The sequence below is a fragment of the Xylocopa sonorina genome, chromosome 5 (genome assembly GCF_050948175.1).
Source record: "Xylocopa sonorina isolate GNS202 chromosome 5, iyXylSono1_principal, whole genome shotgun sequence".
Taxonomy (NCBI): domain Eukaryota; kingdom Metazoa; phylum Arthropoda; class Insecta; order Hymenoptera; family Apidae; genus Xylocopa; species Xylocopa sonorina.
The window spans coordinates 1,241,748-1,267,010 of NC_135197.1; the positions used below are offsets into that span (position 1 = coordinate 1,241,748).

At 38.7% G+C, this 25,263-nt stretch overlaps 3 protein-coding genes across 4 annotated transcripts in view; 1 reads left to right on the forward strand and 2 right to left on the reverse strand.

The window, feature by feature from the left end:
• Window positions 1–24,562, forward strand: part of LOC143423858 (protein krasavietz-like) — a 210,011-nt gene extending 185,449 nt beyond the window's left edge. The window contains exon 8 of the mRNA XM_076895466.1: window positions 24,553–24,562. The gene's annotated coding sequence lies outside the window, so the exon portion shown is untranslated. The remainder of the gene's footprint in view (window positions 1–24,552) is intronic.
• LOC143423844 (uncharacterized) lies at window positions 1,572–4,155 on the reverse strand. Its single transcript, XM_076895449.1, has 5 exons — window positions 4,127–4,155; window positions 3,827–4,048; window positions 2,983–3,761; window positions 2,523–2,930; window positions 1,572–2,461 (listed from the first exon to the last, which is right to left on the reverse strand). The coding sequence occupies exons 1-5, from the start codon at window positions 4,153–4,155 to the stop codon at window positions 1,572–1,574; spliced, it is 2,328 nt and encodes a 775-aa protein (XP_076751564.1).
• On the reverse strand, window positions 23,145–25,023 carry LOC143423860 (tRNA selenocysteine 1-associated protein 1-like). Of its 2 annotated transcripts, none has more exons than XM_076895468.1 (5): window positions 24,896–25,023; window positions 24,603–24,800; window positions 24,146–24,468; window positions 23,849–24,048; window positions 23,145–23,397 (listed from the first exon to the last, which is right to left on the reverse strand). In XM_076895468.1, the coding sequence occupies exons 1-5, from the start codon at window positions 24,935–24,937 to the stop codon at window positions 23,273–23,275; spliced, it is 888 nt and encodes a 295-aa protein (XP_076751583.1). In that variant the 5' UTR covers window positions 24,938–25,023; the 3' UTR covers window positions 23,145–23,272. The 2 variants fall into 2 exon arrangements, with proteins under 2 accessions (XP_076751583.1, XP_076751584.1); XM_076895469.1 differs by having other exon boundaries at window positions 24,603–24,827.
• Between the last annotated feature and the right edge of the window lie 240 nt (window positions 25,024–25,263).

The window sequence follows — 25,263 nt, forward strand, 5'->3', positions numbered from 1 at the left end:
TTTGGAAAACATTATTATTAATTTTAATGTAAAGTTTCTCTTTAACAGTGAATAAAAGTTGAATATTACTTTACTTCATATAATAGAACTCTACATATCTGTTTTTATTTCAAGGGAAATTTATTTTTTCCATAGACTTGTGCCTTTTTTCAAGATTAAGAAAAGTTATTTCAGTAATTTATTATGAAAATGACTCGAGTTATGATAACAATTTTATAATAATAACGATTTTATTATAATATCATAGTTACATACTCCGCGAAGCGACCGAAATATAATAAATATTGCGGCTGTAAAACCGTCCATGGGACGAACGACGAGAATGTTGAGTGCGATAATATCCAAGAAATTATTATCTCTGAGAGGGAGATTTAAAAAAAAGGGGGGTATTCCATCATGATTTGTGCAATTATGAGGTGGAACAAGCTTATAGAAGAATTGAAGCGCTGAGCTTCAATTTCGCTGTAGAATGAAAGAGGAAAGAGGGAAGGAAAAAGGAAAGGGACGAACGTCTCGCCCTGGGCCTGCTAAGTGGACTCATCAGTAAGGCTACCTAGCAGATCCTGCCTTAGACACTTTTTTTTTTATTTTTTTTTTTTGTAATAATGCGTTTATTGTGCCAAAATTAACAGTATTTACAATGAGTACAATAAACAAAAACGCACAACAGTTTCCTATCTATAACTTACAACTAGATTAATGACTTTGTTGTTCTAAAGCACTCGTAATCTGATCGGTAGCTTGGGATTTAATGATTGCACTTAATGCCGCTTATTTTCTATCTGTTGGTTGTAACCTATTTGGTAAGGGTTTCTTGAGATTTTTTTTTTTTGTAGATTCCAGCACGCGATCGTACAAAAGGTCGATTACATATGTTTTTGGGTATAGCTGTGTGTCATTTGGGATTAGCCGAGGTAAACTACTATGATGGTACTTTTATTGGAGCCACCAATATTTTTTAGTGTTGGTTCTGTGTTTGTTTTTCGTGTCGTAACTTGTGAGTTTGCTTATGAACCGTAAATCTTTGTGCGTGTCGCTGATTTTGCTGTTGTAATGGTATATTAGGGGTAGTTTGTTTCTATTTTGTATTAGTTCTAAGCTGTCCAGATGTATAAATGCCTGTGGTGGGGCTAGTCCTGTAAATCTAATTCTATCGTAGTATAGTGGATTTGGGTAAGTGGAGCTATATATTAGGCTGTTCTCTGTAATAAGTGGGATGTTTGCCCAGTGGTTTCTGATTAGTTTGATTATAAAGATGTCTATTCTTTCAATTTTTGCGTGTTCGTATAAGGTTTTGTTGTTTATGTATTTGGTATAGTTTGTTTTGGCCGATCTGTACATGTTTAAGCACGCTCTTAGACATCTTCTCTCGAATTTCCTAAGTTTTTCCGCGGTGGTTGCGTTTATGTTAAACCAGATCGGGCTTGCGTATGTTAATATGAGGCGAATCAGCAGTTTCTAACAAAGGATTTTAACTGCCTTATCTAATTTCTTCGCATAGAAGAGTCTTTTATTAGCTATGAAGGCTTTTTGTGCCTTGTTGATTTGAATTTCGACATGTTTATTAAAGTTTAGTGGGATTTTTTTATGTGGGTTATTTGTGTCGTGTAGATGAAAATGTTTTGAGTGCGCTCGGACTGCATGGTTTGCGTTGGATGTTCTTGAAATGTATGGTCGGAATAAAATTGTTTCACATTTTTGTGTTTACTTTGAGTTTCCTGGTTCTTAAGTAGTTTTGTATTTTGTCGAATAAGGTTTGGAGAGTGTTTTTTTATTGTTGCCGGGCTGTTGCATTGTGTGTAAATTACTAAATCATCCGCGAAGGCTATTGCTTTTTTGTTGTGTGTTGTGTTTAATCCGAACATTAGGAGCAAGTCACTGATGTAAATGTTAAAAAGTAGGGTTGAGTTTACCGTCCCTTGTTGTAATCCGTTCGTCACTGAGAATGTTGTTGTCGATGTGTGATGTCCGTCCGTTACTATGAATTTTTTGTCATGTGTCATTTTCCATAGGATTTTTATAATGTGTCTCGGGAAGTTTTTTTTAATTAATTTGTAGAAAAGTCCGTCTAGCCAGATGGTGTCGAAGGCTTTCTTCATATCTATTAAGACTGCTCCTAAGCATTCGTCTTTGTTTCTCGCCCAGTAGATGTCGTCTATGAATTTAGTGATTGCGTGTATTATGTGTTTATGTTTGAATCCGAATTGGTGTTCTGGTATTATGTTGTTTTTCCTGCAGTGGTGGGTTAATGATTCGTTTACAATGATTTCAAATATTTTACTAATGTTGGGTAAGAAGGAGATTGGTCTGTAACTTGACGGATTGCTTCCGTCTTTGTTTTTCTTTTTTATTGGGATCGTTTTTGCAATTTTGCAATCCTGTGGGAAATGTGAATTGTTTAGGCAGTTATTGAAAAGTATTGTATAGTGTTTTGTATAATTGTGTGGTAGGTTTTTAAGTGCTATGTTGGGTATTTGGTCGAAGTTAGATGATTGTTTGTTGTTTAGCTTTTTTAATATGACCTGTAGTTTTCTGATTGTTGTGAAGAAGTTGGGTGGTGTTTGTTTTTCGCCTGGGTCGTCGGCGGTGTTGGAGTTTGAGAAAGTGCATATTGTGTTTTTTTTTTGTCGAGTCATTATTTATTTCTTCTTTGAGTTGCATGATTTTTGTGTTTATGATATTGTTTAGTTGTTCCACTCCCATTTCGTTGTTTTGTGAATGTACTGCCTCGAAGTGTAATCTTAGTATGTTTAGTTTTAGTGTTGCGTCTGTGATGGTTGTGTCCGAGTTGGTTGACGTAGGTAGAGTTTTGTGGTTATTGTTAACTTTGTTGAGAATTTCTGGATTACAGTGTGCTATTTTTAGGTGTTCTATAGATGATTGCGTCTTTTCTTCTGAATATTGAGTTAAATGCTTTGAATGGGCTGTTACTTTTGTTGTTTTTTAGTGTTATGTTTCTGATTTTGTTTTTCCAGAATGTGCTGACAGAGTTGTGAAATGCAATTCTTATTCGTTTTTTTATTTCTTTCAATTGTGTTGTTAATGTCGTTATAGTTTGTGCTTTGTTTGGTGTATAATTTTGGATTTTTTTTAAATTGTGTATTTTTGTGATAGTGCGACTTTTTATTTTCCGTAAGTATTTAATTTCCTCTGTGACGTATTTGTCGGTAGTGCTTATGTTTGAGTTTATTTTGGGGGATGCGTGCTCTAGGGCTTTGGTTATACTATTGTTTATTAGATGGAGCTGTATATCTATTTCGTTGTTTGATATGTTTTTGTTGTTCGGTATGTTTGTGTTATCGTTTTCGGTGAGGTATTTTCTGTATTTGAGCCAGTCTGTTTTGTATAGGTTTATTCTTGGTTTTTGTTCTTCTGTATCTATTTGTAGGTTGTTTGAATTTTTTATTTTAATTCGAAACATGGCTGCTCTATAGTCGCTGTCGTAGTATTGAGATTTTAGGTGCTGGTTGTTTGTCAAGTTAATGATGTCTAGCCTTGTGTCAGCTAGGCATAGGTCTATATATGAACCTGTTTTTGGGAATGATAGTTTGTTTGTTCTGTATAGTGTGACACGGTGTTTCATTTTGTTGTTGTGGACCCATCTGTGTAAGTTTCTTCCTCTGTTATCGGTTGTGGTGTTGCTCCATTCGGTGTGTTTTGCATTTAGGTCGCCTGCTAGTATGTAGTAGTGTTTTAAGCTTTGTAGGTTTAGTGTGTGGAAAAGATGATCCAGTTCGGGTGTGAATTTTTTGTTGCCTGTGCTAGAGACATATGTAACATGACAGATGCTAGTGACGTATGTAAAGTTATTTCGATTTGCGTGGACTCGAAATGGGAGCTTGGTGATATATTTGTTATTTGTATTTCTCTGTATTTTAGTGGTCGTTTAATTATGATAGCGGTACCTCCCCCCTGTTTTGAGTTTGGCCCGTCCGTGCGTATTATGTTGTAATTTTTTATTTGGAATGAGTGTCTGTGGTTTAATTTGGTTTCTGCTAGAAGTGCTATGTCTGGTTCGTATTTGTATAGGAATTCTTGTAGTGATGCTCTTTTGTCGTTTGATATTATGGAGTTTACGTTTATTTGTATTATTTTTAGTGAGTTTTATAATTTTTTGTTATTCTGCTTGTCAGTTGTGTGTGTGTTCCGATTCATTTGTGGGTTAGGAAATCTAATCCCAGTGCCTCCGCGATTAGGTTGATTTTGTTCGAGTTTTGTTCAATGTTATTTGTGATATGTGTTATTTGTTGTTTAATCGTGTCTTCTATGGTGTTTTTGATTTCCTGTAGTATGTGGGTTGATTCCGATTTTGTTGCCGTGGTTGTGCTTGTTTGTTGTTGTGTTGGGTTCTGAATTTGATTGTTTTTGGATAGGATCTCGCTGTAGGAGGTCGTAGGGTTTGTGTATGTATTTATTAGTTGGATCTTTTTTTCCTTATCTACTTTAGTTTTCCTTATTTTCTCGTCGATTTTTTGTTTTGTCTCTTTTATCTTTGGGCACCCTCTGCATGATGCCGGGTGGCCAAAGTTTTTGCATATAACGCAGTAAGGTTTATTATCGGGGTTTTCTTGGTTGGTGTAGATTTTGGCGGCAAGTGGGTACTCCCCCGGTAAGTGGGGGGTGTCGCACTTCACGCACCTGTATTTTAGGTTGCAGTTTGCTGCTGCATGGCCGATGCGTTGGCATCGTTTGCATTGCAACCTATCTGTCTTTATTATTTTTTCCCACGTGATCAGAGAGTATAGAAGGACTTTGATGTTTTTTAGTTCTTGTACTTTGCTGTCTGGGGTGACTTGGATTATGTATATGGGGAGTGATTTGTTTAATTGTTTTGATCTTTGTGTTTGAAATTTTTTCGCTGTCAGGAATTTAATGTTAGGGGGGTTTATGTTTTGCAGTTCCTTGAGGACGTGATCCGGTTCGTATCCGCCCTCGAGGTTTTTCAGTAGGATTGTGATTCTTTTGTTTTGTTTAGGTGTGTAAGTGAAGTATTCAATATTGTTTTCTTTTAGTGAAACACTAGAAATAGTATGACGTTATAATTTTCAATTTTGTTTGTTTGTATTATGTGTTTTTGGTTATTTATTTTTTTGGTGTAAAAATCTTTTGTGTGTTTCTGTAGTGTGTTGATCGTGTACTTACACTCTACGTTAAAAACTATTATTGGTGATGGTTTGCTTAGGTTTTTCGTTGACGTCGCGGTCAGTTCTTCCTCGGTGACCCTCGGTCTTTTCGGGGCGGCCATGGGTCCTCTTTGAGGGGTGGTTGCCTTGTCTTCTTGTTTGCTCGTACCTGGTTGTCCTTTTTCGTAAGGTCCACTGTTTTCTGTGTTTTTTCTTTTGTATGTGACTTTAGCCCATACCTGGTCCTCCATTTGGTTTGACACGTGTACTGTAGGTTCTGTGCAATCCATGCCTTCTTGAGTTTTTGCAGCCTTTTCTTCTCCTTGGTTCTCAATTTGCCCCTGTCTTGTCTGTTTGTTCGCGAGAGCTTTATTTTTCTTTTTTTCTGTTTCCAGCTCATTTTTTAGTTCTTCAATTTTTCGTTGTAGGATTTCTATAACTTCCATGAGGTTTTTGTCGTCTGATTCCTTAGTTTTTGTGGTGTTTGTTGTATTTGGCTTATGGTGGGTTTCTTTGGCTTCCTCTTCTGCGTTTTTTTTCAATTCGGGTGATTTTTTTTTGTTCATCTTTCCTGGTTATCAGGTTAGGTGCCGGATTTTGTTTTTTATTTGTAGAGTCCAATATTGGTTTTATCGGTAGATATTTCCGCACGTTCTTTTAATTTGTAGAGGATTTTATTTAACTTCTTCTTCCATTATGGATTTTGGTTTGTTTACTGCGGTTTAATACAATTTTATTTCGCCCGCCTCCCCAGACTGCGGGGCTACGTGGCATGGGGGCGGTTTTCCATGCGAGGACGACGTTGCCGTCTTTGTTTTCGGGTAATGCTTTTTTTTCACCGTCACTGTTTTTTCACTTGTTAGGTGATTGAGGTTTTATATTTATAATTTGATTTTTAATCTACTAAATCACTATCGGCACCGTCACCGACGCTTGTTGAGCACTTTGTTAAACCACTGTGGATATAACCGCTGTTTAGGGGGTCCTAGACACGTCCGCTCCGTACGGAGGTCACTGAAGGAATGGTGACCTGCCTTAGACACTGGAATATTTGGGACAGGTCAGAACATCTATATATTGGAATAGGTAGGTCATCGAGTACTTTCAGGAAACTGTTGGCGGTGCTGTCCCTCTAGTGGCGAGTGTCGGAAGGCCGCCACAAATTTAACAATTTGAGGGAATTACCAGAAGATTTTAATAGCTAGACAAATAGACGCACAATGTAAAAGTAAACGTGGCAGAAGATATAATTCACAGTCTAAAAAATTTGCCTTGTCATTATTTTTTTCTAGCCCACGAACTTACGAGGAATTACGAGAATCAATGACATTACTTCAATCCATACTTTGCAGTTGTTTACATCGGGTAGCTGAAATATGAAATATGAGAGGAGTTGGAAGAAATAAAAAATAGGTTGCAATATATATAAAATAATAATATCTATCTATTTTAATGCAAAGTATATTTTTATTCAAAATATATCTTCGTTTTTTTCATTAATGAAACCTTTATTTTTAAGATATTATATGTTTATTACTGATATATTTGCATATATAGGTATTAAGTATATATAAAATAACTTTAAAATAAATTTTAAAATAAAATATATAATGTATAATATATTTTTTGTATTTTTCATTATATTTTTTCTTGTTTATCTTGTATAATATTTATGTTTACATACATTTTTATAGTCATAGTAACATGTATATTTTATATTTTTTCGTTTTTTGCTTTCTTTCCTTATTTTTCAGTGTATCAGAAATAATAAATTTATTATTTTTATTAAATTTTTATTAACTAAATGTAAAAATAAGTTGGGCAAATAGAGAGTAAAAAAATGCAAGTGAAATTGAAATCCAGGTGCCTCTGAAAATTGGATTTTTATAACGCACATGCGCACTCAATTTTTTGAAACACCGATATCAGAGTTCCCGACAGAAGGTTTCGTTACTGTATACTGTGATGGTACGCGGTAATCTATGTCCTCGCGTTTAATGAAACTTCCATTCTATCTACTTTACAACTGAATTTCTCTATCTTATTTTTATTCTGTCTTCTTTTTTAATTTCCTTGGGGGTAAGAGTTTGTTAGAGAATGTTTATTAAACCTTAAGTATCTTAACAAACAACTTCAAAAAACACAGACTGACAATAATACAAATAAAAATAACTTTGATGTATTTAATAATCCATAATCCAAATATCCATCTATCTAAAATAACTCGACTGAGTAATAATATTACCCTGGGGGGTAATATTACCCCCACTTAGTAAACATTGATAATAAGCACGCAATCCTACACAAAAAAATTCACTCGTTAGACTTCCAAAAACTTAATGTACATCACACAAATCAATGTTATCTGAACCCGTACCGTCAACCCCCCGTAATTCTTCCTTAAACGGTATCACCTCTCTCTATTAAATATTTTATACAAAATCTGTCTTCAGTCAGTAGGAACAAGTTAATCCAACGAGGCAAACGGTGGTGAATTTACAAAACATCTCAGTAGTGGCTGTTTTGTCGCGTTGCAAAAAAAAAGAAAGAAAAAGGAAGAAAAAGGAAATGAAAGGTGGCTGGTGTGTTCGCAGAAGCGGAGAATAAAGCGAGAAGGTGAGATAAATCTGGCCGGCGCTGGAATAAATGCTGTATACCATGTACTCACGGAGAGTCGATCGCGTATCGATCAGGATCAGCTTAGAATTTCCCACGTCAAAGTTCTCTTTGGATCGATGTACAGGGTATCTATTTCGACACGAGAAACGCAATAAATTTTAGAAAAATTTGTAAAAAGTTCAGATGAAATGAGGTAATTTAGGAAGTTGTCGTATTTGTTCGTTTTGTAGTAATTTTTATGTAAGAATACGCGATGGAGTACAGATAGGAATGTTACATTTCTGTCGTGTGGTCAGTAGATTTAATGTAATTGGTGGTTAAGGAGAACTTGCTAATGGGTAATAGTTAACATACTGAGGGCAATGTAACGGGAGTAAGAAACCACACTCGACCTTTTTGCCCACAATTTAATATATAATAATCGACAATAGTCAACAATAGCGAAACAACAATAAAATAACAGTTCTTAATGTTGGGGGCGGTGCTATGGCTACGATTTCTTTTACGTCGCTACGCGATTCTAGTGAAACTCAACTTGACCTCACAATTCTTAACGAATATGGAGGTTGTTCTAACGAACAGGGTGTTCTCACCGAACTGTTCTAACCGAACTGTATGCTAGCGTTGTTCTAACAGAACTGTGTGCTTGCGTCGTTCTAACCGAACTGTCCGAATCGAACTGTCGCGAGGACGAAAATGTCGTCCCTTAAAAATGCGTATGGAAGAGGATGGGAAATCTCAGAATGAAAAGGATAGATGCACAGACGAGGAGAGTGAACGTTTCCACGAAACGTAACAGACGGAAATTGGTCATAAATAAACCAAGTTTAAGGATCTGCTGTACGCGACTGGCAATGCTCAGTCGCGACGAAATCTTAAGGAAAACAATTGCTTGGCCCAGATGATGGACACAAACCAGACGGGTATCGGGTTTAGGAAACGCGCGGGCCTGGTCGCCAAGTGCTAACCCGCGGTGGCCAGACCTGCGCTGTGTCGTAGGAACGCATTGTTATTTCTTTAGAAAATTTACGACTAGAAAATACTAGGAATCGTAGCCGCCACATCACCCCCCTGCCAGTGATTGATCCAATCACGATATTTGTAGACGATCGGGGAAACGAACACGTCTCCCGGATCGTGTCGTCCTGTGTGGTGCCTCCGGGGTGGTTACCGCTGACGGGGTCCGTGGTTCTTCCGGCGGCGTGTGGTATGTTGGCCTATCATCCGCGTCCTGGATGACGTAGGCTGGCTTCAGGCGGTCAATACTGACCGTTGACCGCTTGCCCCTGATGTTCAGGGTGTAGAATTTTTCGGTCCTTGACAGGACCTTGAACGGTCCATCGTACGGCGGTTGCAGGATCCCTTTAACCGCGTCGTTGCGTAAGAAGACGTAGTCCGCCTCCGGTAGATTTTTAAAGATGAATGTACGACGTGTGCCGTGTCGACTGCCAGCAGCCGGAGCGATGCTGCGGAAATGCTGGCGCAGTCGTTGGACGAAGTCCTCTGGACGGTGGTCCGCTGCTTCCGGATGTGGGGCGAGGAATTCGCCGGGCAGGCGTAGAGACTCGCCGTAGAGAAGGTCCGCCGATGTCGCGTGGAGGTCCTCTCGCCATGCTGCCCTGATGCCCAGAAGGATGGTTGGTAGTACCTCCGTCCATGTGGTGTTGGCGTGGCAGCGGATCGCTGCCTTCAGTTGTCGGTGGGAACGTTCCACCATGCCGTTGGCTGCCGGGTGGTAGGCCGTGGTCCTCCAGTGGGTCGTACCTGTCAACTCAGTAAGGTTTTTAAAAAGGTGCGACTCAAACTGCCTACCTTGATCGGTGGTGATCCTCGCGGGCGTGCCGAACCGGCTGATTCAACCCTCGTAAAATGCCCGCGCCACGGTGGCTGCCTCCTGGTCCCTCAGAGGTATCGTCTCAGGCCAACGGCTGAAGCGGTCGATGCAGGTGAGGCAATACCTGAAACCTTCAGACATCGGTAAAATTACAATGTCTAAATGTACATGCTCGAACCTCCCTGAGGGCGTTGCGAAGTTGCCTGGTGGTGCTTGCACGTGCCGTGTCACCTTGCACCGTTGGCATTCCAGGCAACTTCGAGCCCACTCTCGGCAGTCCTTCTTGATGGACGGCCAAACGTAACGCTCCGTTACGAGTTTGACCGTCGCGTTGATTCCGGGATGCGCCAGGCGGTGGACGGCGTTGAAGGCCGCTCGTCTGAATGGTCCAGTGATGTAAGGCCTCATGGTCTCCGTCGATGCGTCACAATAGACGCTGGTGCTGGTCCCTGGCAGGGTCACCTTCTTCAGGTGGAGCGTGGTCCCGGTGTTGTCGCGCAGGTATGCCTGCAGCTCTTCGTCGCTGCTCTGCGATTGCGCTAGCGCGTCGTAGTCCAACGCTTCCTCTAGCGTTTCCACTCTGGATAGGGCGTCGGCGACGATGTTATCCTTTCCGGCGATGTGACGTATGTCCGTCGTGAACTGGCTTATGAAATCCAGGTAGCGGAATTGCTTGGGCGTGCACTTCTCCGGCTTCTGTTTGAACGCGAACGTGATGGGTTTGTGGTCGGTAAACACCGTGAACGTTTGCGCCTCCACCATGTGGCGGAAATGTTTAATGGCCAGGTAGATTGCCAGCAGCTCTCGGTCGTAGGCCCCGTAATTCTTCTCGGTGGGGCTGAGTTTCTTCGAGAAGAAGGCTAACGGCTCCCAATGATCGCCGTTGCGTTGTTGGAGGACTCCACCAACGGTGAAGTCTGATGCGTCGCATGTCAGCGACAGAGACGCGTCCGCCTTAGGATGAGCCAGCAGCGCGGCTTGTGCAAGGCCTCGCTTGTACTCTTCAAAAGCCGCGGCTGCTTCGGGGGTCCAATTGACCGGCGCCCGACCCTTGACGCCATCGTGTAACAGGTCGTTCAGGGACGCCTGCACCTGTGCGGCCCTAGGTGTGAACCTTCTATAAAAGTTTAGCATACCTAGGAACTGCCGTAGCTGCTTCGCTGTGGTAGGCTGTGGGTATCTCGCGATGGCCTCCACCTTGTCTTCTAATGGCCGAGAACCTTCGCCGTTAACAAGGTAGCCCAAAAACTTAACCTCGGACTTTCCAAAGTGGCATTTCGACGGGTTAACCACCACGCCGTATTGCTTCAGTCGCTTAAACAGCTCCTCCAGGTGCTGTCGGTGCTCCTCTTCGGACGATGAGGCGACGAGGATGTCATCGATGTACGCGTAGCAGAAATCCAACCCGCGTAACACCTCGTCGATGAATCATTGGAAAGTCTGTGCCGCGTTACGTAGTCCGAACGACATGAACGGGAACTCAAACAGCCCGAACGGTGTCGTTATCGCGATCTTGTGCACGTCTTCCGCGGCGACGGGAATCTGATTGTATGCGCGCACTAAATCGATGGTAGAGAATATCGTCTTACCATGGAGTGCCTGCGCGAAATCCTCGATGTGCCGCACCGGGTACCTGTCGGGCAGCGTCCGTGCGTTGAGACCCCTGTAATCGCCACAGGGTCTCCATTCGTCCTCTCCTTTCTTCGGCACCATGTGCAGGGAAGAAGACCAGCTGCTCTCCGACGGTCGAACGATGCCTAACCGCATCATGGTCTCGAACTCCTTCTTCGCCGCCTTCAGCCGATCGGGTGCAAGTCGGCGGGGTTTGCTTGTCACTGGCGGCCCCGGTGTCGTGCGGATGTAATGCACGGTCGAATGTGTAGTCTGCGACGGTGATCCCTCTGGCCGAGTTATCTCCGGGAATTTTTGCAGCACCTCGTGGAACATCGAACCGCCATGCATGGTTTTAATGCTCGGGATCGACAAGGCCTGCTTGGTCGTCCAACCGGACACTGATATTGACGTCGTCTGATCCAACAGATGACGATTTCGCACATCGACTAGTAACCCATAATGGTACAAAAAGTCCACACCGATTATGGGTTTTCTCACCTCGGCTACCACAAAACGCCAGGTTAGCCAACGTAGCCCGAGGTCTAAGGTTATTGTCACTGTCCCGTACGTAGGGATCTCCGTCCCGTTCGCCGCGTAGAGAAGATACTGCGACTTTTCCCGATTGGCACGAGCCATCGCTCTCGGGATTACACAGAGGTCGGCGCCTGTGTCGACCAAAAACTGCGTCTTCGTCGCGTAATCGACTACAAATAGACGGCGATTCGTTGGGGCAGCGTCGTCCGCCATCATTAACGACTGCCCGTGGCGTTTCGCGATCGTAGCCGCCACAATACTATAAGAGGTACTGAAAAAGTACTCAAGTTAATAAGTGGTTTATACAATTATATTATGATGGCTAATAAATAAATAAATAAATAAATAGATAGATAAACAAACAAACAAATAAATAAATAATCTTATAAACCAACTCGTCGGTACAGGAATCGCATGGGAACAATTCTTTAATAAATGTTATAGTTTTTGTACGGAGTCGTGCCTAACTTTAACATCTTAAATATTTATTAATAATTTAAAAAATAGCCAAAGAAAAGTATTATTTGGTTCGAAGAAGTAAAACCTATATGCAAGCAATTTTAATAGAAATTATAACGTTGAACATTGGGCATGTGTAATACCATGGCCAATTAGTAATGGCAAAGAAACAGTTATCGGTTGTGGTAGACCAGACGATCGATAACTACAAGCAGTCAGATAGTAGTGAGAACTGTCAGAAAGCAGACATGTTACGAATTGCTACAATAGTTGTGTATTAATAGTTGATTAAAGTGTTCTAAACAGTTATCAGTTATTTTATTCTGTGTTATAATGACCGAGGAGCGCCTGATTCGCAACAATATTTTTTTTTAATTTTCATGTCATCGACACTTTTTAAATAACATTTCTATCATTATAGTACAATAACTAAGGTCAAAATGATTTTAAATACAAAAATTCATAAAAGTTTGATGATTGATGTTGTGGCGGCCTTTCGACTATCGCCACTAGAGGGACAGCACAGCCTACAATTTTCTGAAAGTACTCGCTAGCCTCTCCTTTCCAATATATAGAAGTTCTTAACTGTCCCTAATATCCCAGCGTCTAAGGCAGGGTCTGCTAGGAAGCCTTACTGATGAGTCCACTAGCAGGCCCAGGACGAAACGTTCTTCCCCTCTCTTTTCCTTCCTTTCTTTCTTCCTCCTTTATTCTATAGCTACATGAAGCATGCCGCTTCAATGTAAACAGTGAAATATATATCTACATATTATGGAAAAATGAATAAATAATTTTCAGTGATAAAATTATAAGATGATTAAATAAGTCCAGCCACACTGTACGATATTATTAGAACGAGCTTAAAGACAATCTACACATATTATAATATATTGAATCGAATTGAACTACATCGTTTCGGTAACCTTTTGTGGCGGCTTCCCGACACTCGCCACTAGAGGGACATCATCGCTTACAGTTTCCCGAAAGTGCACAATTACCTATCCATTCCAATATATACAACTTCTGACCTGTCCCTAACATCCTCGCGTCTAAGGCAGGGTTTGCTAGGTAGTCCACTAACAAGCTCACGACGAAACATTCTTCTCTCTCTTTTCTTCCTATCCTTTCTTTCATATAGCGGTAACCCTCCTATAACACAGTAGTTAGGTTCCTAGAAAATGCCGTGTTGTGTGAAACCGTATTGTATGAGATTCAGAGCTAGTACAAAAAGGCTGGTTACGTTCTAAAAACTTATTAAAAACAAAAATTATTTTTTATTCTACAGTTTAAAGATTACAAAGTTTTTATAAAAAAATCCACTTCGATTAATCGTTGATGTATGACTAGATCAGGGCTGAACAAATAGCGGCCCGCTAAAACAGTTTTAAAAATTTCAATTTTGTCTCTGCAACTGTAAGTATATAAATTCCCAACTTTAGTGGAACCATGAACAAGTGAATTTATTTAATTTATATTTATTGATTTTTATGGTAAAATTTATGGTACCTTTTCGAAAATACAAAGTTAACTAATAAATGGTATCACCTTAAAAGATGTGGCCTCCTCAGTGTAATATTAAATAATAAGGAAATTAAATAAAGGAAAAATTACATTTAATATTTTGTTTTCAAGTGTTGTTTTATTTGTCACACGTGTTTTACAGAACGCTCTACATCTATATCGACATGCTTGTCTTCTTTTTTATTTTTTCTACCAATTTACAGTAGTGCTACAAATCATCACAACATTGATACGCAACGACCCCAACTTAATTGTAGGTGATTTCAATGCCAAGCATAGACTCTGATACTGCCAATCCCAAAATTACAACGGGAAAGTCTTGTACGAAATAGCAACGAACCGTAACATTCAAATACATGCATTTACAGATCTGACCTACCAACCCACCACCCAAATCAAGCACCCAGCACCCTAGACTTCCTCATTACAAATAAAGCCAATGCAGAGTTATTGTCTGCCCTACACCAGAACGGTGGTCGGACGTGATTCCTCACCCATACGGGTATACCCAGACGGATCTACCCATCTACCAACCAGTTACACCCACCTCACTGAAAGGGGCGATGGAAAAATCCAGATGTGCCGCGGTGCCTTTCCCACGGGTGAGCCCTTCAGAGGGGACGAATCCCAACCGCCGGAGCACCTACGGGGAACCTCGGGGAGGCGAATTCACTACGTGTAAGCGAACACGCTCACTCTGACCCTTTTTGAATTAGGATGGATCAGTTTGGCCAAATTTATAAATGATCCAGACTGCCAGCCTCAGTCTTATTCAATTTTGCTCTATGAATGTGGCTCGGACTAATTTGGGCAAATCGATAGATGCACCAAACCCCGGAGTCGCAGTATTATTCAATAACCCCAGAGCCCCGTTAGCCGCCAGGCAAACCCGACGACCAGGTTCCACCACGAGGAGGTGGGGATGGGTACTTCCTGGACACCCAGGTTCTGGAACCGATAAAGCTAATGCAGTCTACAACCACCACACTATTACGGCAGGCTCCTCAGATCATTACCCAGCCTTTTTGTCGCCACTTGACAACGACGAATCCCTACCGAGACCGTTGTCATTTCGCATCTCGAAAAGTCTCGGTCGGGGTACTTAGTATACTTAGTTATACTGATAAAAATCACGTAGGCCAAAAAAAACCCCTACGACGCAGGCCGAAAAGAACCCTACGTGGTAGGAATGCAAGCAGAAAGCGACACAGTCGACGACGATCACGCGAACCGAGAGCACGAGCTCGAAAGCGAATTGAATAAAGAAAAGACGAACAACAAACTCTGTGTGGTGATTAGTCGATTATATCCCAACTATCCCACACCGCAATCCTCGGTTGGCCTCCCGTCTCACTCGGCTTGACTGTCATATAACAAATTGGAATAAATACAGAAACGTAATTAACAAGCATGTACAAAGCCAAAAATTAACACAACAGAAGACATTGATACAGAAATAGCCAACATCAACAGAAACATTACGCACGCAGCCTCACAGGCAATATCACACAAACACTACGTCTCATGCCAGAATAACCTGTTTCCTCACATAACCCACACGATCCGCATAAAAACAATACTCGTACGCTCTAACAAAGGTACCAAACACCGACCCTGAAATATATTCTAATCTCACTCACCAGACACGTCCAACACATATCAGAATGGAGAAATACACCAAGGGGTAAAAAATTACGCAAACTGTACCTAAAAGACAAATCCTACTGGAAATAGTCAAATTCTTGAATTTGTAAAATCAATACACAAACGCACCACTGATCTTAAATAACGTCACCGTATACACCGACGAAGAAAAGGTGGAGGCACTGGCAGCTTACTATGAAAGTATCCAACAAGCAACACGAAGCAATGACAATCCGTCCTTCACTGCACAAATTAATCCTTACATAGCTCATGTCTTTCTAAACCTCCCAAAAAATATAAACATAGCAGGATATGCGGGACGATATTGCACTTTACTCAGCAAGCCTATTGCCTCATAAAGCCCTTATTAGATGTCAAAACGCTACGAATTTAATAATAGCCTGACAACGGAAATGGAAACTTCACAAACGCCGATAAAACAGAGGCAATACTTGTAACACAAAAAAACATTGCCTACCTAGATACAAAACAGAACGTCATCATTAAACTACAAAAAAATACCTTGGAATACACGTAGATACCAAGTTAATCTGGAAACATCACATCACAGCAGCAAATAAAAAAGCAATAGTAACCGTCTCCCGATACTACAATCTCCTCAAGTCACTAAATCTCCCCATCAAACTCAAGCTCTTACTATAGCCCGCACTCAAACGATCTAAAATAATATACGCTGCTTCGGTGTGGCAAATAACAGCGCATTGTCACATAAATAAACCGCAGATAACAACAAACAAGTGAATACATACCGAAAATAACAGAATACGTTACCAAAATAAATAACAAACTACACAAACAATTAAAAAATCATATAAACCCTATCCTTAGGAACATACAAATAAACATAATGTTAATATAACTCAATGTAAATACAAACAAACTGTACATAGCATGTAAATAAAACTAACAAAACTAACATAGAATAAGACCGCCAACTAAAAAGACTATCCCCCCCTCCGGTTCTACATAACAATACTTCAAAACATCTTGCAGATAGGTATTTTACGAAATTTTATGTATATCTTTTTTCCCTATAAACTTACATTATAAATTGTACAATAGTTCCTAAGTACTAAAATAAATAATACGATAGGTAACGCAACAGAATCACTACAAGATACATTGTAACAATGGGATATTGTAATATTATGTAAAACGCTCACGCTAACAAATAAACAAAATATCAAATGTCAAATGATCATACCACATTCTCGGCCTAGCCTTCGAAGGGTAAGAACGTCCTGAAAATCAGCAGTGATTCCGAAAAATAGCAAGCAAGGTCATAAAACGTGATATGTACCGACAGCATACTGTAAGGCATATCGTGATTACCAACGACGTGTAGTGCTCGAGATAAGTTAAAAAATGCATATCTAAGAAAAGTGCAAAATCGGCTCACCCAAAGTGACATAGTGCACCCCCCACACTAAGGGCGCGGATCTTGCTGCGCAAACCAGCATCAACATAATGAAGCCATCCTTATCGCATAGGACCAAGCTCCACATTATCCCTCCGACGCAAGCCAAGGAAGTACTGCGATGAGCTATCGCCCATAGACACCAAGAACGTCGTAGCTAACATCCTCATAAACAATTCATTTGTGTTACTTAGCCACGAAACTGAAACGCCACCGAAACAGTCTATCAGGGAAAGGCCGCCTCTAATAGTGTTAAACGTATATTAAATCAAAAACATTGAATTTCACACATACGGATACAAAACAGTACAAAAAAGGAAATTCGTAATGCGAGGGAGAGCTACTAAGCACATTTGCGTCAGAAGACAGAAAAATTTACCTAGAGCAAAACCCTAATAAAATCGTTACGAGGCACAAGATGACGAAAGCAAATGCGGAAGGTATCTCAACCCCCCTCTCATTGTTCGTGATCATAATCCACCAGGACACAACCTTGGATCAACTACACTCCCAAAACGCAATCCTACTCCATGTACTTTTAAAAAGTACTATTCTTCGACCTGTAAACACATCAAGCATACACCCCCTTAACAACAAGTAACAATAATACAGCCCACACGGACAAGGATAAAGCAGAAACGCTAGCAGCATACTACGCAAACATCTACCAAGCAGCATACAATAGCAAAAACATATCATTTACAGCTCAAATTACAGGATAATCAAAAAAACATTTCAACGAAACACGCACGACCAACCCGCAAGGCCCCCATCATATCTGAAAAACGTTACCCAAAGAAATGCTCAACATAATCAGAAAACTAAAAAACAACAAAGCATCTGGACATGACAAAATACACAACATCCTCCTAAAAAACGTCCTAAAGAAAGCAACAGTTCACTTTACATATATAATTAATATCACCTTTAGATTCTCCTACTTCTCGAGCGATTGGAAACACGTGTGGCGGCCTTCCGACACTCGCCACTAGAGGGATAGCACCGTTTACACTTTCCTGAAAGTACCCGATGACCCATCCTTTCCAATATATAGAAGTTCTGAACTGTCCTTAATATCCCAGCGTCTAAGGCAGGGCCTGCTAGGTAGCCTTACTGATGAGTCCACTAGCAGGCCCAGGACGAAACGTTCTTCCCCTCTCTTTTCCTTCCTTCTTTCTTCCTACATCTTTACAGCACAGCAAACCGAAGCAGCGCAGCCGCTTCAAAATTAATATTTCATCAGTTATTAATAAAACCCACATTCACCTACGGATGTGAGATATGGTGTAATATCGGGGCATCAATAATGGGAAAGCTTAGAATATTCAAAAAAAGATGCTTGAGAGCATTGCCAAAAATACATAAACAATTCAAGAAGAAATAACTATAGACAAGACAAGTACAACGAGCAAAATAGAATACATTGACACGATAGCAAATATCAAGGTAAAAGACTGAATGTAACACGAAATAAATCTAAAGTGATAATAGCAAGAAATACTTTTTGTTTATTTAAAGTATATACTATTGTAAAACGTAATAAATAAACGTAATAAAAACAAAACGCAGTCTTAATTAGACCTCCGAAAGGTAAGGACGTATTCGAAGACAGCTGTAAAAGTGTGAAAATAGAAACTTTAGCCTTTTTACTGAAAACAGTCGGCGACGCTCGGAAAGGCAAGCCGTAGCTACGTGCGCGCCGAAGTGACAAAAATTAAAACAATTCTAATTAGTGACAAAGTGACAAAGTGCACCATAGCAAACAAGGATGCGGATCGCTTCCTGCAAAGCAATCAACCAAGATGAAGCAAATCCCACCGCACTGGACCAGAGTCCATATTATTTCTCCATCGAAAGCTAAGCAAGTCCTTACACATCAAAATGGCAGCTGGTAAGAACACATACACTTAAATGCAGACAGAAAAGAGCACAGACATATCAACAATAGAGGACATCACAGCGAATGTCCCAATCTCTAACTCTTTCGAGCTACTGAATGAAGAGCCCGAAATTGTCATAAACCAGCTCACCAAAAAAATTAAAAACCCTGAAAACGCTGCTAAAAATACTAAAAATCAAACACGAAATTGAAACAGCCTTCCACGAATCAGTAAACACCCACTGGAAAAACATTAAACAGATATATCGCAAAAAAGAATTCAGCTCCTTAGAATCCCTCAAAATCACTCCAAATGACTCCAACCTAATCTCGAAAGCTAACATAAACCGAACTGATCTTATATCAGATTCACACAGCAATCTTATAATCACAAATCGTGAGGACCTATTAAACATTCTAGGTACACACATCGAATCAATATACACGCCAAACGATAGTATAGACTTGAAACAATTTTCTCCTCTTATAAACCAAAAAGCAAAGAAAATCGAACAAGATTTAACACACGACAGATAGAACGATTCCATATTATGTACATTTACACCCATCAATACAGCATATCAGCCTAACAAGGACTCCATTCCATCAAACTCCTTCTCCAACTTTCATAAACTGAAAAATACCTTGATGGCATCTCGAACATGGTCCTCAAAAACTTGCCTCTCCAATACATAAATCACTACACCATATTATTCAACAATTGTCTCAACATTGCTTATTTTCCACGAGATTAAGAAACTACGAAAATAATCGCTATTAAAAACAAGAGGAAAAGATGGAAGTGATCCAATCAACTATAGACCTATCAGCCTCCTATCTAATATCAGCAAGGTATTAAAACAGTAATAAATGATTCAATAATCTACTTTTGCAAATCAAACAACTGTCAAATCAAACACTTGAAACAGTCTGGATTTCGATTCCAATATAGCATAATAGATACAGTTTGGCTGGACGGACTTTTCTATAAATTAGTAAAAACAAAATTTCCCCATTACTTAACAAAAATAATCTGGGATATGACCTATGAAAAGAAATTCTTTGTACCGGACAAACAAGGTACAGCGACCAAGTGTTTCTCAGACAGTAATGGCCTCCAACAAGGGACAGTTAATTCACCCATTCTCCTTAATATCTATTTAAGCGACCTCCTGCAAGTGCATAAAGACGGAAAATAACCGCCATGCTTTGATAGTGCCGTGACACGCAGTGTCGCTCCAGTGCTAGCCCTGTGCTGTTACGAGAACTGAGAGGCAGCACCGTGCTAGCACAGTGCTTAGAGTTCCACCCGGTGTCATTGGCGCTACAATCGCTGGTTATCTGGGTATTGGCATGAATTTTCCTGACGAATTGAAAAAATATATATGGCTCTCTCAGTAACTATAAATGTTGGCAAAGAACTACCAAAACGTCTGTCAGTACTCGTATGCGGATATCTAATATCTGACGGATTTAATTTGTATGGAAAAACGGGTTCCCCATTAACAAATGTGACGTCTACGCCAATGCAGCCTTCGAGCGATTCGCACGCCTTGTGTAGTACCACAGTATACAGTAGTGCAACTGGCACGATTTTATGTGTTACAAAATTTAATGCGCATGCGCGAAACAAGGCTCCGAATCGCAGTGCCATCTGAACTTCCGCCTCACTTGCTCTTTAGTTTTTCTTTCCTCTCTCTTTCTTAGCGAACAAAAAGACGATTGAATATCTAACCAAACCTGAAGCTGAATTTGGAGAGAATTCAGTATCTGTTGAAAGCTGCTTGAAAGCGTTGAAGCACGTTCAAGCTATTTCGAAGATTTTAAAAATATGGTATCTTCGTTTTTTTCATTAATGAAACCTTTACTTTTAAGATATTATATGTTTGTTACCGATATATTTGTATACATAGGTATTAAGTATATATAAAATAACTTTAAAATAAATTTTAAAATAAAATATACAATGTATAATATATTTTTTGTATTTTTCATTATATTTTTTCTTGTTTATCTTGTATAATATTTATGTTCTTACATTTTTATAGTTATAGTAACATGTGTATTTTATATTTTTTCGATTTTTGCTTTCTTTCCTTGTTTTTCAGTGTATTAGAAATAATACATTTATTATTTTTATTAAATTTTGATTAACTGAACGTAAAAATAAGTTGGGCAGATAGAGAGTAAAAAAATGCAAGTGAGATTGAAATCCAGGTGGCACTGCGATTTGGTTGCTTCTGTCGCGCATGCGTACTCAATTTTATGGTACACCGACATCAAAGGTGCCGACAGAGAGTTTCGCTACTGTATACTGTGATAAGATGGTGGCGACACCATACCGGCACTGTAGCGACACTTCCGAGGAGTGTCAGCAGATCCGTAGTCATCTACGTCCGCACTTGTTAGCTAAAATGCCGGCACGCAGTGGCAGCACGTTCTAGTCACCAGCGTAGCACGCGTGCGAATGACACTGCGCCAGCACCAGCGTGACACGCGTGTCATCGTTCCATTCAAAAATTTTTTCTGCATTGGCGTAGGCGTCACATTTGTTAATGGGGAACCACCTGTTATTCCGTACAAATTAAATACGTCAGAGTTTAGATATCCGCATACGAGTACTGACAGACGTTTTGGTAGTTCTTTGCCAACATTTATAGTTACTGAAAGAGCCATATATATTTTTTCAATTCGTCAGGAAAATTCATGCCAATAGAGAGTATTAAATACGATGACAGCATATTGTTTAAAGAAATGTAATAAATGATACATTTACTTATAAAATGTTGAACTAATTAAGTTACGTTTACTTTACTAGCGTATCACTATTTTCAGGTGAAAATATTGAACGTAATTATTTGTTTTCCTTTGGTACATATATTCTTGTGGTAAATGGTTTTATCGTTTGTAAGGATTATTAAATATAAAATATACCTTTGTTACATGAATTTTTAACGATGAGTTGAAAAAAATATTTATAAACTAAGTGTATGTATTTTTACGATAAAGTAATTAACGAGTTTTCTGAAAAAATCGCTGTATTAAGTTATAGTTTATAGAAAATAATAAAAAGAAGTTTTTATATCTTTCTTTCGTGTCAGTGTATCTATTTTCGTATCGAAATAAATAAATTGCTTAGTTTAGTCATTTTTAATATTCGTTTATAATTTTTATGCAAACAGCTTCTTCATTGGTATATATTAGCCCACGCCACTGGCACGCGTGTCACTATGGTGAGCTGATAGTGTCATTGGCACGCCGTGTCGGCCTTCTGCTATATCGCCGTGCTTTGATAGTGCCGTGACATGCAGTGTCGCTCCAGTGCTAGCTCTGTGCTGTTACGAGAACTGAGAGGCAGCACCGTGCTAGCACAGTACGTAGAGTTCCACCCGGTGCCATTGGCACTACAATCGCTGGTTGTCTGAAAAGTTTCCCCAGGGTAAGATTTATACCATTTAAAGAGCATAAAATGAGCTTCTTATACTGAGTTTTTCGTTAAAATCTGGGGAAATTTTTTTTGGGTATAGCAATTTTTCTCGATTTTTTACTAATCCAGAAACTAGAAATATGCATAAAAAATGACTTAAAAATTCTGAAAAAAGAAAAAATGATATAGCATTCGAAAGCTTAATTTTTTTGTGATTTTTTTGACACAAAATTCAAGTCGATAACTTTTTTCAGTCAAAAGTTATAGCCTCCGAAAGATTTCGCTAAATGCGTACTTTGACCCCCTCCCCCTCCCTTATAAAAAGGCCCGACAGATAGAGACGCTGGCAATTGGTGACACACATATAGATCTACAAATGTGCAAAGTTTAAATAAAATCGTGTAAGAAATATCGGATAACAGGGTGCACGGGCGGTCAACGAGGGTCGTGTGCTTTCCCCTGCGGCATCGCCCCTCTCCGGGGCTTTGCCTAAACATACGAATGGGCTATGACGTTGAGGGTGTTCTCGAGGCTAGTACGAATGGCCTAAGAAGGCATTCTTGTACGAACCTTCGGGTGAGACATCGAATAAGTACGCCCAGTAAACGTTGAGCCATCGAGTTGTTACTCCATTTTCCTCAACATCTTACAATCGGTTGGGGGCGAAAACATATGGTTTTTGTATAGGGTCCTTTAATGTTCAAGCTAAAATTAATATTTTCTCGATATTAGTATCGATATCAGTCACCTAGCCTAACCTGTAGACTTTTTGATATTGATACGAAATGAGAATTTGTAATATCTGTAATAATTTTTTCTCATGTTTCTTTTCAAAATAAGTGTCAAGCGTGTAACGCTAACACAGCTTGGGCTGATTGTGCCAGAATTGTTGAGATTCAAAGCATAAAATGTTAAATCGCCATACCGTCTGTTTTAGAGTAGAAGATAATAATTTGTAAAGTATCCTGTAACATTTCCTAAAAACGCAATATTTTAAAAGCCGAAAAATTCAACAGTTTTTGGTCTCCTGAAATATAAAGTTCAGTCTTCACTTTTATTGAATCAATTATTTCCCCTTGAATTCCAGAATAAAATAATTGTATATGGTATCACTAAAAATATATATTTATACAATTATAAGGGACATGGATGAGACAAAAATAATTTATATACAGAAATTTTAATAACATAATTCTAAAGTATCACATGGAATCCATTTTGAACTCTCCAGAGCATCCCATAAATTATAATCTTGTTCTATTATCTCTCTATTAAGTTTATCGATATCTATGGGGACTGAGTGTTCTGAAAATAAAGTAAAAAGTTATGTTTTTTATCTACTTAGATTATAATATGATAAATATTACGATTAAAATGTTTTACATCTATCAATTATCAAACACATTATAAAATCATTTCGCATAATCAATTTCAACATAAATTACTATCTTATTATTTAAAAATTTAATACAATCTGTTGATATTTCTTCTATTTTGTGTATGTGTATGTGTGTGTGTGTTATTAGTTAGTATATTTATTATACAAAAGTGTCAACAAAAACAAAGTGTACAAAATGTATGATTATTAATGTATAACATGAGAAGCATTAATAAGATATAAATAATAAGATATAAAGGTATTGTTGTATAAAATATTTATGTACACAAGATGAACAAAAGTTGTATGATTAAAGGATAAATAAATATATGTCTGTATGTATTTGTAGATGCATAAAAAGAAATATGTTTTTCATACCAATTAATTCCAATTCATCTTCTTCAGGTTTCTGATCGGATATGTAGCTATTATATCCATCCGATGTAGGTTCACTTTCATAATAACCTTGCTGCCATGCACTATAACTATTCCAATATGACGATGTATCATAATAATTGTAAGCATCTGAATTCATATTTGATGGTGTGTATTCAGAAGAAGATTGAGGAGGTGTTGATCTAAATTGTGATGGAAGAAGACAAATGAAGATTATTTATTAAAATTATGAAATAATTTACATTTTAAAACACACAGATTAAAATATATCTTCGATACCCTGATAATTTATTCCAAGGCCTAGGTACGGCGTTGCAGATCTTTAATGATTTTGTTCCCAACCCTCTATATCCATTCATAGTACTTAAACTATTCTTTTGCTCTTCCTCATTAGCAAATCTAACAAAACCATATCCTTTACTAAATCCAGAACTATCTAAAATTACTTTTGCAGTTCTAATTGAATTATATTTAGCAGCAAATGCCCTATACAAAGAATAATCGTCTACATCTGTCGATAAGTCTCCAACCCAAATGCTAAATTCTCTTTCTGCTGTTGGCTTTCCTGTTGTACTAGCATGGTTTAATCGAAACCTTACAGCCTAAATTATAAGAAGAATAAGATTTTAAGCTAATAGATGAATTATTTAAAGAAACGATTGATATTAAAATAATATAATAATAATAATAATGTAAATTACAAAAAAGATATTGATAAAATGTTTGAAATCCTTACTGGATTTGAACCGGGTATAACTTTGCCATTCAATTTATGCATAGCATCGAGTGCCATTTCATCGGTTGGAAAATGTACAAAACAATAACCTGCTGGTTCGCCTGTATAACGATTTCTCATTACCTTAACTGTTTGTGGTTGTTCTCCCATTTTATGGAAAGCGTTCATTATAAAACTTTCCGTCATATATGGTTCTAACTAAAACAAAATATTCTCTTATTTTCGCTGGAAACAACAGATACAGAATATTAATATCATGCTTTCATATAAAGTAAAAAATAACTTTTACTTACACCTCCCATCCACAATTGACATAAAACCATAGGTCCAGACATTGTTTTGTTTACAGTTGTACAGACGTTTTACAGATAAATCTCGTAGAATTCTAGAATGTAACGAAACAGAAACAATTTATAAATTTTGCGAAAGGAAAAACTATGGTATTTATAAATTTAATGTATGCCCTACGCGCCTAATTTCGTTAATATTAGTGATAACGAGGTTACGTAGCTAATATTTTTGTTTAAACAAAACAGATTAGAATGAATTATTGTGAATAAAAGAATAATGTATATAAATGCGTATGAAAAAATAAAATTCAAATTATATATAAAACAATAAGAAGAGCAAAATATTTCTCTAAAAATTCCATATCAATGAA

Bases quoted from the DNA above. Each gene is read 5' to 3' on its own strand.
- LOC143423844 (XM_076895449.1), bottom strand. From the start codon at position 4,155: ATGAATCGGAACACACACACAACTGACAA. The intron at 3,762-3,826 runs GTCCACGCAAAT...ATATGTCTCTAG, and splicing joins TCACCAAGCTCCCATTTCGA to CACAGGCAACAAAAAATTCA. The intron at 2,931-2,982 runs GCACATTCTGGA...AAACAACAAAAG, and splicing joins TGCATTTCACAACTCTGTCA to TAACAGCCCATTCAAAGCAT.
- LOC143423860 (XM_076895468.1), bottom strand. From the start codon at position 24,937: ATGTCTGGACCTATGGTTTTATGTCAATTGTGGATGGGAGGT. The intron at 24,801-24,895 runs GTAAGTAAAAGT...ATTTTGTTTTAG, and splicing joins GTCAATTGTGGATGGGAGGT to TTAGAACCATATATGACGGA. The intron at 24,049-24,145 runs GTATCGAAGATA...ATCACAATTTAG, and splicing joins CCTTGGAATAAATTATCAGG to ATCAACACCTCCTCAATCTT.